Source organism: Miscanthus floridulus, chromosome 2, assembly GCF_019320115.1.
Source record: "Miscanthus floridulus cultivar M001 chromosome 2, ASM1932011v1, whole genome shotgun sequence".
Taxonomy (NCBI): Eukaryota; Viridiplantae; Streptophyta; class Magnoliopsida; order Poales; family Poaceae; genus Miscanthus; species Miscanthus floridulus.
In genome coordinates, this window is record NC_089581.1 from 51,098,634 (window position 1) to 51,115,549 (window position 16,916).

The 16,916-nt window shown below is 47.8% G+C and overlaps 3 protein-coding genes across 3 annotated transcripts; 2 read left to right on the top strand and 1 right to left on the bottom strand.

The window, feature by feature from the left end:
- Positions 1 to 6: 6 nt before the first annotated feature.
- On the top strand, positions 7 to 1,362 carry LOC136538766 (uncharacterized). The gene is made up of 4 exons (XM_066530723.1): positions 7 to 193; positions 270 to 485; positions 698 to 809; positions 913 to 1,362. Exons 1-4 carry the CDS (start codon positions 35 to 37, stop codon positions 954 to 956), a joined length of 531 nt encoding a protein of 176 aa, XP_066386820.1. The 5' UTR covers positions 7 to 34; the 3' UTR covers positions 957 to 1,362.
- An 888-nt stretch (positions 1,363 to 2,250) lies between these two features.
- On the bottom strand, positions 2,251 to 3,199 carry LOC136538767 (mitochondrial import inner membrane translocase subunit TIM23-2-like). Its single transcript, XM_066530724.1, has one exon. It carries the CDS (start codon positions 3,084 to 3,086, stop codon positions 2,499 to 2,501), a length of 588 nt encoding a protein of 195 aa, XP_066386821.1. The 5' UTR covers positions 3,087 to 3,199; the 3' UTR covers positions 2,251 to 2,498.
- A 7,162-nt stretch (positions 3,200 to 10,361) lies between these two features.
- Positions 10,362 to 13,556, top strand: LOC136538768 (uncharacterized). The gene is made up of 2 exons (XM_066530725.1): positions 10,362 to 12,063; positions 13,170 to 13,556. Exon 1 carries the CDS (start codon positions 10,614 to 10,616, stop codon positions 11,799 to 11,801), a length of 1,188 nt encoding a protein of 395 aa, XP_066386822.1. The 5' UTR covers positions 10,362 to 10,613; the 3' UTR covers positions 11,802 to 12,063; positions 13,170 to 13,556.
- Positions 13,557 to 16,916: the final 3,360 nt, after the last annotated feature.

Below are 16,916 nucleotides of genomic sequence, written 5' to 3' on the forward strand. Positions count from 1 at the left end.
GTTTTCCTGTGGACTCCTGCTCTGAGCCCAAAGGATGAGGAACGGCTTCATATTTGCTACTTTCATGCTTTCCTCGATGCTGGGTAGTTCAATTGCTTCTCGTTTGTTAGCTCGGAAGCTGAAGGTTGAAGGTTATATGCAAATCGTGTTTTCTGTATCGGCCTTTACTCTTTTCCTCCCCGTTGTCACTAATGTAAGTCGGTTGATCACATCGTGCAGTCTCTCTCTCTCCCTCTCTAACGCTAACATTGCCTGTTTATGTTTTACAGTTCCTAGTACCTCCCTCTGGGGAGAAAGGCGGTAGCATTTCGTTAGGAGGCTGCTTACAGCTTCTTGGTTTCTGTACCTTTGAGTCATGTGTTGGTATATTTTGGCCATCAATCATGAAGATGAGATCTCAATATATTCCTGAGGAGGCAAGAAGCACAATCATGAATTTCTTCCGTATACCACTCAACCTGTTTGTTTGCGTGGTGCTATACAATGTGAGCAACCAAAAAAACTTGAGAGAAACTCCTATTTCCAGAATCATGTTTTTTTTTTATAAAAAAATTACTAACAATGAAGGAACTCAAGGAATCCATAAAGCTGTTCAGCTGAAACATGTGGATAAATAGAAGTTCCTCTAAAATTTGGTCTATATATTAGGACGCCTTGTCTCAATTATTCTTATTTTCTTACAAATGTTGTTGTGCAGGTGAATGCATTCCCAATAACTGTCATGTTCGGCATGTGCTCCATTTTCCTTTTCATGGCAGCAATCTTGCAGAGGCGCTTAATGGTTGTCTCTGATCTTCACAGATCGACAAGTATGTTCACATTGCTCTATGCTAATACCTGAAATACCATTTTTTCCACCTTCGAATCAGATGCTGATCTTCTCGGTTTCTAACTGTGATAATTTTCCTGCAGAAGACGCAGAGATGACTGCGGAAGATGAGCCTCTGAACCCTTAGAAAACACCAAGAACATAGAAGTGAATCAGAAGTCAAAATGGCCCCAATCTTTGATTTATTCCCATGGGGTTGCTGAATAAGATCGATATCCGAAGGCTGTAATGGCTGTAACAGAATGCAGTTTAGTGTGTTATAGGATTGGTGCTAGTGCAGTTTCAAGTTTTGTCATGATAGAGAACCTGATGTCGCAAGTCCTGACAATTGTGCCACACGGCAGAGTAGAGCTCGGCATAGCCTCCCCACGCTTTCTCCATCTTTTCTTCTCGTGTTTTCTGATAGGTTTGATATTTGTATTCAAATGCCAAAAGTAGCCTGCATCGTCCATTTTGGATGCAAACGCTGAGTAAAGTGAGGAAGGCCTCATTGGCGACTGACTCTTTTTTTTGTCTAACGGATCATCTCGATCTTTTTTAACTTTTAATCTCATCAACAATCTAAAAGTAAAACGTCTTCCTTTTGTTGTTTTGTTGTGGTCACACTTCGCAATGGAGGTGTCGGTTGATAATGGAATTTTGCTGCTGTCATTAGGCCCTGTGGGTAAAAAAAAAATTGGTCCTACTGCCCAATCTGTAATTTCTATGACAGCACAGTTTGGTTGGAGGGAATTGTTAGAAGGGAATGAGAGTTAAGAGTTAAGAGATGTGTGATTAAAATTCCTTCAATTAGTTGGTGGGCATGGGAGTTCTTGTGGGAAGAAGAAGAATTCTAGGGCCTCATCTCTCACCCTTTAAACATAGGGAGAGGGGTGGGAATTGAGCGAGAATTCCTTATCAACACAAGACGAGCGTATCTCTACCATTGATGATAAATTAAGTTACGATTTTCCATTCCTAAACCCACCAACCAAACCAAGGCAGAAGAAACTACTTCTTGAACTCTCTTAAATTCCAGCACATGCCAAATAAGGGATTAGGCGTATAAATCAAGCTCCCACATCAATTCCCTCCACTAACTTCCACCTCCAATTCCCGTGCCCTTTGCCAAACGCACCATGAAGGCTTCGTTGCGAAGCTCTTTGCCTTTCCAATCTGTAATTTCATCTTGTCTTTCCAATCTGTAATTTCTATGAAGGCTCGGTTACAAATTTTTTAATTTCACAATGGTATGAAATGAGGATAATGGTGCAGACGTACAACCTGCCTCAATTAGAACAAATCACAGCAGAAAATCAGATGTCATCTCTCATCTCTGAGCAAATATTGATAGCTAATCTCACAGGCACTAAACTTAAGGGCGCGGTGTCCAACTTCAGAAAATTCCACCCCACACAGCACCACAACACACATCCATTCCAACGCATCATCCACTATGAATGAGATTAGGATCTCCATCTATGATCTATCATTCTATCCTCAACATAATAAAGACATAAATAAAGCACAAAGCAGAACTAAACATCTTGAAGCACGATGTTGCATTGCAATGCAGCTCAAAATTTCCCATTCAGCTGGTTTACATGACTAACAAAACACAGATTATCATTCAGAAAAAGTAAACCTCTTCCCTAATGGAGTACGTATCCTGAAGAGCACAAAAACACGATCATATGACGTTCACGTATCTCTTGGCTAGCTGCTTGCCCCCCATGGCGGCGGCGGCGAGGATCCCGCCGAGGACGCCTGCGACGGCGGCGGATCGCGGCCCGTTGGCGGCGCGGAAGAGCGCGCCGGTGCCAAGCCCAGCGGCGACGCTGTTGATCCAGTCGTCGCGGTCGCGGGCCGCGACCATGGCGCTCTCGATCCCGGCGTACATGAGGCCGATGACGCCCAGTGTGTTCCCGACGCGGCGGCCGGAGCTGCCGCAGGCGTTGAGCACGCGGTTGGCGCGGATCTTGGCGGTCTCCCCGGGCTCGGCGCCCCTGGCGGCGTCGCGGAGGCCCAGGGCGGCGCCGCCGACGGCGCCCGAGAGGTACCCGACGCCCGTGTAGAAAGTGAGGTTCTCACCCCACGAGCGCCGCTGCGCCAGGGCCTCCTCCTCGAAGAGGAACTCCGGCGAGGTGGGGAGGTCGTAGAGCGTCCGGTAGCTGTAGGGCATGTTGAGGTCCTGGTACGGGTTGTAGACCCGGCGTCCCGCGTCGGAGGCGTCGGCGCGGTCGTCTGATCCCGAAGGGAACATCCTAGGGTCGGCCATGGCGGCGGCGGGGGTGGAGCTGCTAGGGTTTGTGGTGGTGTCGGCGGCGGGAGGCAGGGGCCGGGGAAGTGGGGAAGGTAAGGCAACGGAGCGTTTTGGTAGCCGCCTTTTGAGACCCCTCGATGTTTTATTGGCAGAATCTGGACACTCCGGACGCTCCAGCCGAGTTTTTTTAGTCCGTCCAGTGTATAACCACGTGTTTTATGTAATTTTAACACATAATTTTTTTAATCATGGGATAAAGATCTCACGGTCTTCAGCCTTCTTCTACCTCCGGCCTTCAACCTTCTTCTACATCCAGATGCATTGCACAACTCGCCCTGCCACCGTCGGCCACCCCGCCCTAGGCCGCGGCTATGTCGGCACACACAGGTAACAAAGATTCGTGGCTGTGTCGGCATAAATCACAAATCACAAGAAACATTTTTTTCTATGAAAGGACAAGCACAAAAATTTGGTGGCGACGTCGAAGTTAGAGAAGGAGCTCGTCGGAGTTGGGAAGATACTGGGCGCGGGCGCGGCGGTGGGGGCATGGTGGCGGCAGCCCCAGTCCGACTGTAACACCCCTGGTGTTTGTCACCAGTTAAGCAATGGGTTTAAACTCAACCATGGCATGTTAGGTGGTGATGGTGATGTTAGGTCAAACATATGAAAATGAGCCATCACTTAAACTTGGACCATGCACCATTGCTTACATGCTGCCCTTTCTAAAAAGTATGCTTGAGTAATGTTGGATGTACTTGTTTCATGTGTCTCGCATCAACATCCATCTATATTGATCACTGGAAAAGTTTTATGAAGTTTGGAATCAAGAAGTCACATGAAATGACAAGTTATGTCCTTGCCTGAATTGTTTTATAAGGTGAATGGAATTCTCGATCGTCAACCAAACCTTGCAACCTTGCCCAAATGACTCTAATTGAACTCTACAACAAAAGTCATGAAGGGTTCATGTTGAGCAAGTGGCCAGAAAAATGCTCCAATAGATCAAAAAGGGAAATTTAAGCTTTATCGTGACACTACTTTGACTTGGTTTGAATTGTACTCTAGAAACTTTGCATGGAAGTGCACCCTTAAGCAAAGTTGTAGTACTTGACTAGATAAACAACTTTTATATTTGGGTAAAAGTCTAATTCGGTGCATAGCCTGCTCAAAAATAGTCCACAAGTAGCAAAAATATTACTGTTTTTGAGAGTGAATTTTTCTAAGTCTGAGAGCACGTTACAGTTTCAAGTGCTGCACTTTGGGTTGATATTACTCTCGAACCATTAAGATTTAGACCAAAACCCCTAAATAAAAGTTGGAGTTTGAGTGGAGTAGAACAAACTTTGTTTTTGAACCAAGAGCTAGATCATCTTGTAAGCAAGTCAAACCGAGACTCCAACTTTGAATCTACTGTGGTTTTCAGAGTCCGAAAATTTGGCTAAGTCTGGGATGCCTGAATTTCACGATTTCAGTTTTCATGTACCCCTCTTCGTAGCTGTGTATCTCTCCAACCAGGCTGAATCAGACTTTGACGCTTTAAGAAAAGTTGTAGATGTCGCGTAGCTCTACAATTTTGATTACTACGGATTGTGCCAAAACTAAGTGGTTTAGGATATATGGAGGGTTGAACATCGGGTTTCAGTGGTATGTTTGAGGTAGAATTGGAAATTCGAAATTGATGAACAGTGGTCGACCGATGCTCAGGCGCTGCAGGTCGCGTGGCGCCTTCGCTGCTTGCATGGCCGCCAGCTCGTCTCCTTACCATGCTCAAGTAAAGGATCGGCACCTCCTCTCCACTCTCTCCCATTCTTTCCCTCTCCCTCTCAGTCAAGCTCGCCATGGCTGAGGCAAGCGGGAGCTCCATTGCCACCGCTGCTCCTCCCCCGCAGCGCGCCTCCTCCAACTCCTCCAACCTCTCCAGCTCCCAATCATGTGGTGGCCACGCTGCTCCTCCGCCGCCGTCTCTTCTCTGGCCGGATTCGCCGCCCTGCTTGCCGTCGCCGAAGCTGCCACTGCCGGCATGCCATCTTGGCGCTGCTCAGCTGCTGCGCCGCTGTTGCCTGCAGCCTGGCCGGCTAGGGCCAGGCACGGCCACGGATGTCCGTGGAAAAGCCCCAGCGCCGCCCCTCTATGGCCGCCGACGCCCCTCTCCAGCCGGCCAAATCGGCCACCGGCCGATCCTCCCCGACGGCCTCCTCTGCTCAGTTCGGTGAAGAAGAAGAAGGACTGCGCGCGCAAATAGAAGCTTTTCAGGGGGTTAAGTGATGAATCAGTGACTCTTATGAATAGTGCCAGAAAGGATCCATTTGTTCGTATTTAATATATGTTTTCTGCAGGGACCCCAGTGCAAGATTTAGATTCCTTTTCTTTGGATTTTTGGCAGATTTGGATGATCCATTTTGGAAATTCGTAGTAATTAGTAGAAAAATCGTAAAATAGTAAATGAGGACTTTTTGGAATCCTTATAAAATTTCCTATGCAGTAGATCTATAATATTTCATGTTTTAGTTTAAATATTGTGCTGTAAAAATAGATTTATGCAGTTAGGTTCTTAATATTAGTTGTGTCTTGTCTTTTTCATAACTGTAGTTATTTTGCTCAAATAAATGTCAAATTGTTATGGAGTGCTCATCAGGTGATTATTGTTGTCTGGTAAAAATTTCATGGGTTTAGGATTTATATTTTAAGAGTTATAAAAATAACAAATGCCCTATATTGCCTTGCTCCTACTCTGAACAGTTCTGCATGTTTGAATTAATTGGCTCAGTTAAGTTATGAATAATGACTTGATGAAAATACATTAGTTGTAGTACTTTTATTAAGATTTTCAAAAAGCTAAATATCATGATTTTTGGTTAAATAGATCTTGAGTTATACTTGCTTAAATCTCTGTGGCTGTTTCTGCCCAAAACCAGAGAGGGTTCCTTGTTCTTATTGTGGGGCCTTCTTAGTAGTACAATTAGCTTTAGGTGTTTACAACAAAGTTGTTTAGAATTTGCTAAGCTTTCTAAAAAGTCTAGAACCACATTTATTGGACATGTATAACTCCATTTATAGCTATTTAAAGTGGTATGTCAGTTTCTGTCTATGTTTTGGATAGAGATACAATTATTGGATTAATTGACCCTTCTAACTGTAGAATCATCTTAATATGAGAATAATAAAGTTGTAGGTAACTTCCTAATCTTTTCAAAAAGTTATGGTTCATGTTTGTTGAAGGTCTAGAACTCCAGTTATGCTTCTCTGAATGTTTCTATCAGTTTTCTATACCACTGCTGTTGGGCTGCATTTGCAGTTTTGCTTGTGTAATTATTTTCGTGGTGTAAATGATGTTTGCTATGGTTGTAGTGAATACAAAAGTTGTAGCAAATTTCATAATCTTGCTTGTGTTCAAATTGTAAGGTCATAGGCCAGATAGTGTAGGAGTTACATGATTTTTAAGTCTTCTGTCAGGTTTTGATTATATTCTGAGTAGATCTGAAAGATGCTAGTGTTTGATCTAGTTAGGATTTGAATGAGTTTTTGGTGATAATAACAAAGTTGTAGATAATTCATGTATCTAGCTGCTGTTAAAATTTGGTGGTATTTGGCCTTGTGGTTTGTGAGTTATGACGGTTTAAAGTTGGGTTTCAGAAATGGCTGCTCTCTGTCAATTGTGGACCAGTTTCTGTAAATGGGTATATATGACTTAGTTAACTTGAGAATCATGCTAAGATGATTAAAGATGAATTGTAGAAAATTTCATAAGCTTTCCAGAATATCTTGTTGCATGGCTATTGAATTTGTATAACTCTAGTTACGATCCAAACATGAAGCTGTTGTTTCCAGTCCAGAAATAGACATATGCTAGTTGTGGTTATTTACTCCATGTGTTACTAAGTGTGGCTTATGCCCTTGTTGATGGTTAAGTTATGATACTTGTGACCGTATTAAACTTGTGTCATGCTTGATGTGCTTGCTCTCTATGGTTAGTTGTGTGATATTAGTTAAATAGCTATTGGTGTCTATGTTTTGCATAATTTTGTGTTGGTCTTGAATGCTTATGTGAGGCATCTTGTGTTACCATTCATCACATTCATACACATGCATCTTGCATCTCATTTAGGTACGCTAGATGAACCACATGAAGGATGTGATGTGGTGCCGAACTCGAAGATTGGATTTGGTGGATCTATTCCAAAGATGGAAGGACTAAGCAAGTGCTAGGACCGGAGATGTCACCAAGTTGGTGCAAGCTAACTGAACTGACTTGTGTCGGATCCTAGGCAAGCCTCGGAGCATTCTAAGTCTCCAAGTATTTTACAAAATATTACTCAAGTCCTTATGATTGATGCATTAGGTTATAAGTGTTGATTGGAACCACTTGATGCATATAAACTTCCTTGTCCAGAAGTACCACCTCTAACCCTATATAGGTCTAGGATCGAATATATGCTTAGCCTTGCTTAGACCGGTAGAAGTCGGATGATTTCCTGTCACCTACGAGATTTAGGTGGATACCGACGCACGGTTGGCTATATTTGCTATCGTGGAACAGAACCATAGGGTGATGTGAATCGAGGCTGGGCGGAGTCTATGCGTAGGTTGACTCATGTGATTCCGTCTGTGCTGATCAAGGATCGTACCGTTGTTGGAACTTCTGACAAGATTGAACGCATGCCTATCACTTAGCTGGTCGGATAACTCGTTCCGACCGCGAAGTCGAGTAGCTCAACTCAGGCTAGGACCCGTTCTGTTGTGCGCTCTTTGCGGGGGGGCGATCAGACTGAGCCCAAGGGCAGGCTAGGCCTGAACGTCCTGGCATCTGGTGTCCCAGATTGTGTGGCGCGGTACGGACCCGCGAAATATGGACCTGAGTTGTACCAAAGGTGACCTAAGGTGACCGTTGATCTGGTCTGCCTGGGTTTGTGTTAGGAATAAAATTCCCAGCTGGTTGAAATCAAATCGAATCGCCGTCTCTCCCGGATAGTGAGAAACTTGGCTAGCTCCAACATCGTAGTAACTGTGTTATGGAATATGATGGTTCGAATGAATATGGAATTACAATACCTGCTATGGTTACTATTGTATGCTCTAAAAAGATATACCACATGTTTGGCACATGATAGTTGCTAATCTAGAGATGGATAGTTCTAATTAACTTGATGACATAATTATAATTGTATAATTGAGTTAATCGCTTTTTATGCAAAATATTGTCAAGCTACCTCCACTTATAAAGCCTTGCATACTCCTTTGAGTCAATTTTATTTCTGGTTTATGACGGGTAAGTCTAGCTGAGTATATTTGAGTACTCAGGGTTTACCCACCATGTTGCAGGTGAGGTTTTGGCCTGCTGAAGATGGTGGTTAACCGCCGGTGGGCTCGGTGACTCTATATTTACTTCTCATCTATATGCTTTTATCTGAGGATGTCACTTATGCTAGCAACGTATTTGGAACTTATATTAATGTAATCATTTGAAAGTTATGTTGTTTTCACTAATCGGTTTTGAAAGCCAAACTTGTACTATTATTTATGAACCTATTTGTAATATTATTTCCGCTGTAACTCTACGTATGTGATGTGTATTTGCTTAATCACGCGATCTTGGTTGTGATGTTGATTTACCGAGGTCCTGCGTGACACTCGGCGGACTATCGGGTTTATATAAGTGAGAGTATACGCGTGTCAACGTGTTAAGCGGGGACAGCCGTACTTGATATTGTATAAATTGGGCGGTTCTGTCATACCGACAGCCTAGGGTTCCCAGTTCCCGACGGCGGGCCACTAGTAGCCACGCTTCTTCGATGGTGGCGTGGGGATGCGGGGCCTAAAAAAAATCGTGAGCCAGCTCTCGATAAAACACCCCTGTGGTGTTTAGCATTTCTATTTTCCCCCCCTTTCTATGCGGATGTTTTGAATGATTACTGGATTTTCTTTCTTGTGATCAAAGCTAGGATCTGTTGTATATATGAACATAGACGGCAGATAACATATATACCGCTGATCCTAAGCAAAATGAAGGTAAAGAAACCAAAGTTTTTAAACATCTTGCTTTTTACGCACAACAGGCGTTTACGCCAATGTAAATAAAAGTTTCATCTGAATTTAGGCACAACAGACAAGTATTCCTAATGACATGCCTTAGAACCGTGTTTCGTGAGCATTCTTGATCGGATATTTAGAAATCTTTTTCATTATCATATACATCTAGCCATTCCTCAACTTTTGTTTATATAATAATACGTTAATAATAACTCCTCCATTCGGATATGCAGCATATGCTACCTCGCAATTAGCAACTCGGAGCAAATGAAAATCAGCAGAACCGGGCGATAGTGGAGGGACAATTGCAGTTAGCACGCCGCCGTTTACTCGCCGCACAAGTGTGGTTTGTCGAAGAAAATCACGGAAGATATGGATATGGCATCTTCATCCACCGTGCATGATGGCCAGAGGCAGTTCCCTTGCTGAACCGGTCAAGTCAGATTCCGGCTCTTTTTTTTTTTGCAACGTAATTCAGGCCCTTTAGATTTCAAAAATTTTCAACTCAAGGTGTCACATCAAATCTTACGACACATGCATAGAGTACTAAATATAGACGAAAAACAAAGCTAATTACACAGTTGAGTGAGAAATCACGAGACGAAACTTTCGAACCTAATTAATCCATAATTAGGCACTAATTGCCAAATACAAACGAAAATGCTACAATAGGCAAAACAAAAAAATTTTGCCAACTAAACGCGCCCCCAATCTTGTTCATGAAGATTTTGGATCCTCTTGTCCTCATGGGGGGTGACTTCGTAAGAAGCTACCACCCCGTTCGTTTAAACCGTTTTAGTCATGGTATAATATTTTTCTCTCATAATAAAATAACATTAACCACGAGTTATCAGCAGTAGGGCTTGTTCGCTGGTCTGGACGGGTTCAGCCAGCCAGCTGGTCCCCCTCACGTGTTACTGTTCATCAAACCAGTCGAACAATATTTTTTTCTCACAATAAACCGGCTGGAATAGTATTTTTTAGCCAAGTTTCAGCTAGCTGAACAGAGGGCCGATTAGTCGAACCGGGCGTAAACCATTAATTCGTTACAGCGGCTTTCGAAAAATCTTTGGGGGAGTCTGTGCTGTTATGTCCCCCAACCAACACCAACAGGTATGGGTACCTCAAGCCGGCCGGGTTGCCTTCATCGCCGGCCAAGGTCAACACCAACCAAACCGGATCGTGCAAAAAAGAACCCGTCAAAATCACGCGCGCGCATGCCGCTATGCTCCGCGTCCGCGTGATCGTGATTCCCCTCGAGACGGAGGACCTTCTGATTCGCATCGAACTGGCTGGTTCGGGCCACGGGCTGACGGCCATGCCCGCGCGGCCGCGCATCACTGCATCAGCCTCGCATGTTGATTTGGGCGGGCGGCCGGGCGCTGCCTTTCCGGCCCCATTCTTTGCTTAAGTGGGCGGGCAAGCAGCGCCGTGAGCGCACAGCGCAGACAGGTTAGGGGTCAATCAGTTGGCTCGTTGCCTAGCCTCTCCTCGGAGCCTCAGCCGGGCCCGGGCATGGCGTGCGGCGGCAGGGGCGGCACGGGGTGGTCCTCGCTGCCGGCGGACCTGCTACTCATAGTATTCACCCTCCTCCCCTCCGACGTCGACCGCATCCGCTTCCGCGCCGTCTGCGCGGGCTGGGGCGCCGCCGCCGCCGCGTGGCGCCCGCGCCCCTGGCTCGTCGGATCCCGCACCGACCGCTCCGGCCGGGGCGCCGGCGCCATGTCGTCGTTCTGGCTCTCCCCCAGCGGCGGCCTCTTGCCCTTCGCCGCCAACGTGCCACCGGGGCTGGAGTACCTCTCCTCCTCGTCCCACGGCTACCTCGCGCTCTCGGACCCGAGGATTAGCCCCAAGGCCATCCTCCTCCTCAACCCCTTCACCGGCAGGCGCGTCCACCTCCCGCCCATCGGCTTCTTCCGCAAGTGGCTCGACTTGACCACCGTCGTGCTGTCGGGCGACCCCGCCACGGCCGCCGAGTGGGCCGCGGTGGCCGTCGGGTTCCCGACCACCTGCCTCGCCTACTACAGCTCCGCCACCGGGGCGTGGGCGCGGCTCGACTTCCGCGTGCCCGGCTACGCCGGCGTCGAGCACTACGAGGGGCGGTTCTACGTGGCCTTCAAGTCCCGGATCTGCATCTGCGAGGTCGACGGGGACGCGCCCGCGGTCATCCCGCTCGAGCACGTCGTCGACGCGGACGGCGACGCCTCGGACGACGACGACGACGACAAGCTCCCTGGCGGCGGGAGGCGCGTCGTGGACACGCACCTGGTGGAGTGCGGCGGCCAGCTGCTCCTCGTCTCGGTGCAGGACGACGTCGTGTACAACTCGGACGACGACATCGTCGACATGGCGGGCCTCGCCGTGGACGACGGGGGCAACAAGGGCGAGGACGCGCGTGCGGTGGAGGTGCACAGGGTGGAGTGGCTCGGGGATGGCGCGGTGCGGCTGGTGCGCGTGCTGGACATCGGCTGGAACAATCTGTTCCTGGGGCGGAATCGCGCGTTCGCGCTCTCCGGGGCGGAGTTCCCCTGCTGCCGCGCCAACTGCATCTACCTCGTCGACCGGCAGGGCCACCCGGACGGGGTCGTCAGGGTGCTGGGCATGGACAGCCAGTGGCGGCGCCACGAGGAGACCATCTGCCCCGACGACGGATCCTCTTCGGCCGGGTGGGCTCGCCGTGGCTGGTTCCTCCCCAGCTACTAGCCACGGTGGTTATCTTGTCTTTATGCTTTCTATAGTTAGTACTTAGCAGTACAATTAGTGAACTCCTGGTGCCTCCGTTCGTTAATCCTAAAGTATGTCTACTAAAAATCGAACGGAGGTACTTTCTGACTGCCATGAGCCGATGATACGACTTGCTGGGGGAGCCGGGGAGGGGAGGATGGGCAGCCATGGTTTATCTCGCAAGGAGGAGTGACGAAAGTTCAAGACGATCTATCGACGTTAGGATCTGGCGCCTGTTCAGGCATGTGAAAGTTTGCACTTCCCATAAATTTCCTTTTCAACTCTTTATCTTGTATTTATGCAAAAGTCCCATCCCTGCTCTGATATAACTAACAGAATTGAATGCAACTGTTTCTCACCATCTAGCAGCAACACTGAAATGTGCAAATAGGTCTTGATAACAAAATTGATTCAGAACAAAATCAATTCAACCGACTAGTGACAATGGTGTACTTGATAACACTACTGGCCTTGTTTGCCAATAGAAACTGGCCAGGAAAAAAACCGACTAATACCAATGTGGTAAAATAAATTTCGTTGTTGACTTAGAGCCTGTTTGATACATATAGTTAGATACTAACTGGGGATAAAAATTAACCTAAATTAGTTGATATTGACTAGTTAGATGGCTAACAACTAGTTGAAAGCTTGGCTCAAAAACTAGACCACCTGTTAGCCCCTCCTGTTTAGATGCACGGGGCAAATTTTAGCTAAATTTTAGTTAGCTAGCAATTAGCAAATCTTGCTTGTTGCTGACAGTTCAAAGAGTCGCCGAGGGCAACTCCAGCATCAAATCGATCTTGGCGTACCACATCTCATGACTATTGCAATACTGCCACCTAGCCATTTAGGGCCTGTTTGGTTCATCCCTCTCAGGCAGCTTCTGGCCTAGGTAACCATCCTAGGCGTTCAATTGGGGCTGGATGGCGTTGCCTGACTATGACGGCAACCAAATAGCCCCTTAGAGCCTATTTCGAACAAAGAAATAGAAAACCCAGGTATAGGAAAATAAGGTAGTTGCAAAACAGAGAAATGAAAAAAATAGAAATTTTCCAAGATAGTTGTTTGGAACACAGGAATGAGAAGAGATCAGTAAACTTTGAAACTTTGAAGCCGAACAAGCTGGATTTTAAGACAAGCGAACGGGGCCATAGACTGGTTCAGGGCATAGCATATAAACTGAGAAAGCAACTTCTCTTTCGTGTGCCGTGGATGCGAGCTGCAGACTGAAGCAGGAAATGTCAATGTTGTCTCACTGTGAAGGCTAGATTAGCAATATAAGCATGTTCAGAGAGCGAGCAAAGCTGAGCGCCAAGAGTGAAAATGTTTGTTTGGCTCCTTGTGCAGGGACGTATCTCGTGCCGCAAAAACCTATTCAGAAAACGAATTGTGGATTCCACGACCTGTGAAGTTGGCACGCAGGGGGAGGAAAGTTCAGAGCACATCATCTGTGGTTGCGCCATTGCTGTCTCCTTCTGGGCAGCCATGGGTGCGGATGTTCCGCCATCACGGCCAACCTCTGAACTTCATCAGACATCGCGCCCTGATCATATCCCGAAGGAACAGTTTTGAATGGTCCTTGCGTTATGTTTCTGGCAATTGTGGAAACGAAGAAATGCGGTTGTATTCTGGAATGAAGCTCCTCAACTGCGACAGCTGCTTGCTGAATTCATGAAAGCGGCGCAGGCGTGGCGCTGCAGGCTAAAACCAGCGAGACGGTCTGTTGTCGACGCTTGATCTGCGACTTTTGATTCGGCAATGCAAGACTAATCCATGCTTGTAACCTAAATCCCCTGACAGCTTATAAAAGCTCCTGTAAAACTAGCGTGCCGTTCTGGGCAATTACCAATAAAAATATTCAGGTGGGGGAGAAAATCCTCCCACCCCCGGTGACATTAAAAAAACAATAAGAAGCAAAGCTGAGCGAGTGGCCACGGGACTGCTTTCCATTGACTCGAAGCTCATTTTTTGTTTCCAGCAAAAGTACATGCTTCTCCACCGTTCCTATGAAAATTTCTTTGCCGATTCCTCCGTACCAAACGCATAGTGTCATCATCAAAACAGAGGTTTGACATTCCTTTGAAATTCCTTTAAACTTCCTCCATTCCAAACAAGGCATTAGGAATTGAAAATGAATCGCCCAAAAAATCGAATAGGAATTACAAATGAATCACCGAAGGAATCTAAAAACCAAGGGTTCATTTGTGCACGAGCACGACAGTACATTGTCTCGAATAAAAGAGCATTAATTTTAAACGAACGAAATGACTTCAAAGACGAAACTAGAGTAGCATTTTAAATAATTTAATTGAAAAAAGGGAAAGCATTACGAAGGGCCGAAGGCCATGGATCGAGCACCTGCGCCTGCGTGGCGGCGGCGTCGTATCCAACACCGGGCGAGGGCAAAGCCAAGAGAGTATGTGCCAGTTTCCGGCGAGGGGCAGCTTCCGGACGATCTTATCGCGTCGCGTGGGATCCGCCTTGAGATCAATGATGACCATCCCTTGCACGCTCCTCGTATGGTTGATAGCAAAGAAGTAGACACAGGCTGCCCTGACGGCGGGGAAGCCGCTCGCCGGGAGCGCGAACGCGTGGCCCTGCGGCGCCACGAACACGGCGTAGTCCCCGGTGCTCGCCACCGCCTCCGACGCCACTGGCATGTCACCGCCGTCCGCGTCGAACACGATCTTGAACACCTTGGCGAAGTACCGGTTCGTGCGCCTCAAGAAGTAGTGGCTGCCGAGGCAGTACCCTGGGCAGTACCACGGCGACCTATACTCCTCGCGCCGCGCCACCTGCACGACCAGGAGGTCGCCGCCGCACTCCACCAGGCACTGTTGCCAGTCCCACTCACACTCCCAATCCGGTGGTAAATAAATCTGTACCGAGCTCACCACGAGCCTCCGGGCCTCGACGTCGCATACGGCGAGCCTGCTAGGTTTTGCGAGGAGCACGTAGGGTCGCCCCCCGAAGAACTCGAGCCCCTGGTAGAGCCGCATCGGCTGGCCCTGATGGCCATGGCCGTCATCATCCAGATCAACCCGTGCCCACTCGGCGTCGCCGGGGCGGCAGAAGGCGAGCACTTCTCCCAGGTTGTGGGTACAGACGTCGTCCCACCTGAAGAAGGAGAACGCCGTCCAGCTGCTGGGCGGGGCGAGAGGGTCGTCGGAGAGGAAGACGTCGAACAGCAGGTAGCCAGCGTCGAAGGCAGGCAGCGGGATCTCGGCGCGGGAGATGGGGTCCCTGAGTAGGAGGCGCTCGCCCTCGTTCACGGCGAGCCAGCCGCGCGACGTGCCCCTCACGCAGGCGGGAGGCCATGCTCCATATTGACGGCAGCGGCGGCGGCGTCGACACGGACAGGCCTGACATGGGTGTGGCAGCGGCGGTGATCCAAGGGCCGTACGAAGGCATGAACAGTATGAAAGAGGCTCGTCGTCATCAGCAGGTTTCAAGACGAATCATGGCCGGTGCACAGCCGTGCCGGCGCCCGCGGCGACGCGCCAGTGCCGGCACACGCGGCGAAAATGGACAGCGTCATCGTCGCTCGAGAGGCGGACGAACACGTCATGCAGCAGCCCTCTTTCGAGGGATGCCCAGTCCCTCCAATCCCTCTCCCTCATGGACGTGCCACTATAGTCCGGTCGGTTGCAACTCCTCATATAAAGAGGGCGGAAGAATAATTTGTTAGGATTTTGGACTGATACCCGGCGATACCTTTGCATGCCCACATGCAAAGCAATCTCTCCTGGGGCGTATGCGCGGTGCTCCAGTCCCGATCGGTCCTACGTGATCTGCTCATCCGCATCGACGTGATCCGCTGAGAAAGAAACGGCTCAAACCCCTCTTCACGGAACGGCCACGGGGGACACGCGTCAGCTGGTTATTGGGTGTCGTACAGGAGCACCGTGCGACGCCGTCGCATAGGAATTTTTTCCGTCGGCCCACATGCAAAGCAAATCAGCACCACATACGACCGAGATCACGATCACCCAAAAATCACACCGCTTCGATCTGCGTTGGATCGTTGAGGCGGCGCTTGTCGTAGACGGTTCGCTGGTCGTGGTTGTAGATGAAGGTGAACCCGTTCTCGTCGGCACCGGCGACCGAATTTTTTACAATTTAATTCTTTTTTTTTTTTGAAGTTTTTCATAGATCCCTGACGGAAAGAATTCAGAAAATAAATCCTTAACTCGGCGCCATTAATGCTGGCGTCGAGCTCCTGGGAACGGTGAACGCCATGGCAGGGAGCTCGGCGCCAGTGGCGTCGAGCTCCTAGCATTTAACCCCGGCCCAACTATCCTGCCCGAGCGTTCTTTCTCTTCTTTCTTCCCTCTTTCGGGTTTTTTCTCTCTCCACTTCATTCTACCTCATGAATCGGCATATTGAACCTTGAAAACCTTGATTTGATCCGTAGATCTTCGAGAGCAAAGTATCCTCGCTCCCCTCCTAGTTTTTTTCGCATCGATTCGGTATATATTAGTCGGATTTTTCAACCTAAGAATCGTCATCACTTAGGGTTTCATTGTATCCCCCAATATATATATTATACAACCGTTGGATGATGCAAAGGCGTGAAAAAAGCTAGCAAACCTAGGCGCATGTAGTTATGTTATGGGTTAATTGTTGTGCATCAAATGGAAAACCCTAGGTTTAGGGTTTAATGTTAACTGCTTTCGTTTCTTAGAACGAAATTGGTTGTATTGTAGTTATGGTTCTCATTGATATTTATTTATGATGTTTTGATTTATGTTTGTTAAATTACATCCATTTTGTTAGATACAAGAAATATTTCGGGAGGAGTTTTGGCGAAAACGGGGTCGTTCTCGAGAATTATACCCCGACACGTCTAGCAAAGATGCCCCCGTCCCTCCCGACCTTCCTGTCCCTAACTATGACTGTGGTTTCCCGGCCCATGTTTTTCAATCGAAACATCCGGACACTGCGACACGTTGCTTCTACATATGCAGTCGTTTTAATGTAAGAAATTGTTTCCACTATCATTTTTCTTTATTTGTGTATGTATGCTACTAATATTTTGTTGGAATCTCGTTGTGTAGGACCATGAGATGTGCTTTTTCTTTCAGTGGATCGACG

Coding starts and splice junctions, on each gene's coding strand:
- LOC136538767 (XM_066530724.1), bottom strand. CDS start 3,086: ATGGCCGACCCTAGGATGTTCCCTTCGGGATCAGACGACCGCGCCGAC.
- LOC136538768 (XM_066530725.1), top strand. CDS start 10,614: ATGGCGTGCGGCGGCAGGGGCGGCACGGGGTGGTCCTCGCTGCCGGCG.
- LOC136538766 (XM_066530723.1), top strand. CDS start 35: ATGAGGAACGGCTTCATATTTGCTACTTTCATGCTTTCCTCGATGCTG. Junction 486..697: donor TTTGCGTGGTGCTATACAAT/GTGAGCAACCAA, acceptor GTTGTTGTGCAG/GTGAATGCATTCCCAATAAC. Junction 810..912: donor TGATCTTCACAGATCGACAA/GTATGTTCACAT, acceptor ATTTTCCTGCAG/AAGACGCAGAGATGACTGCG.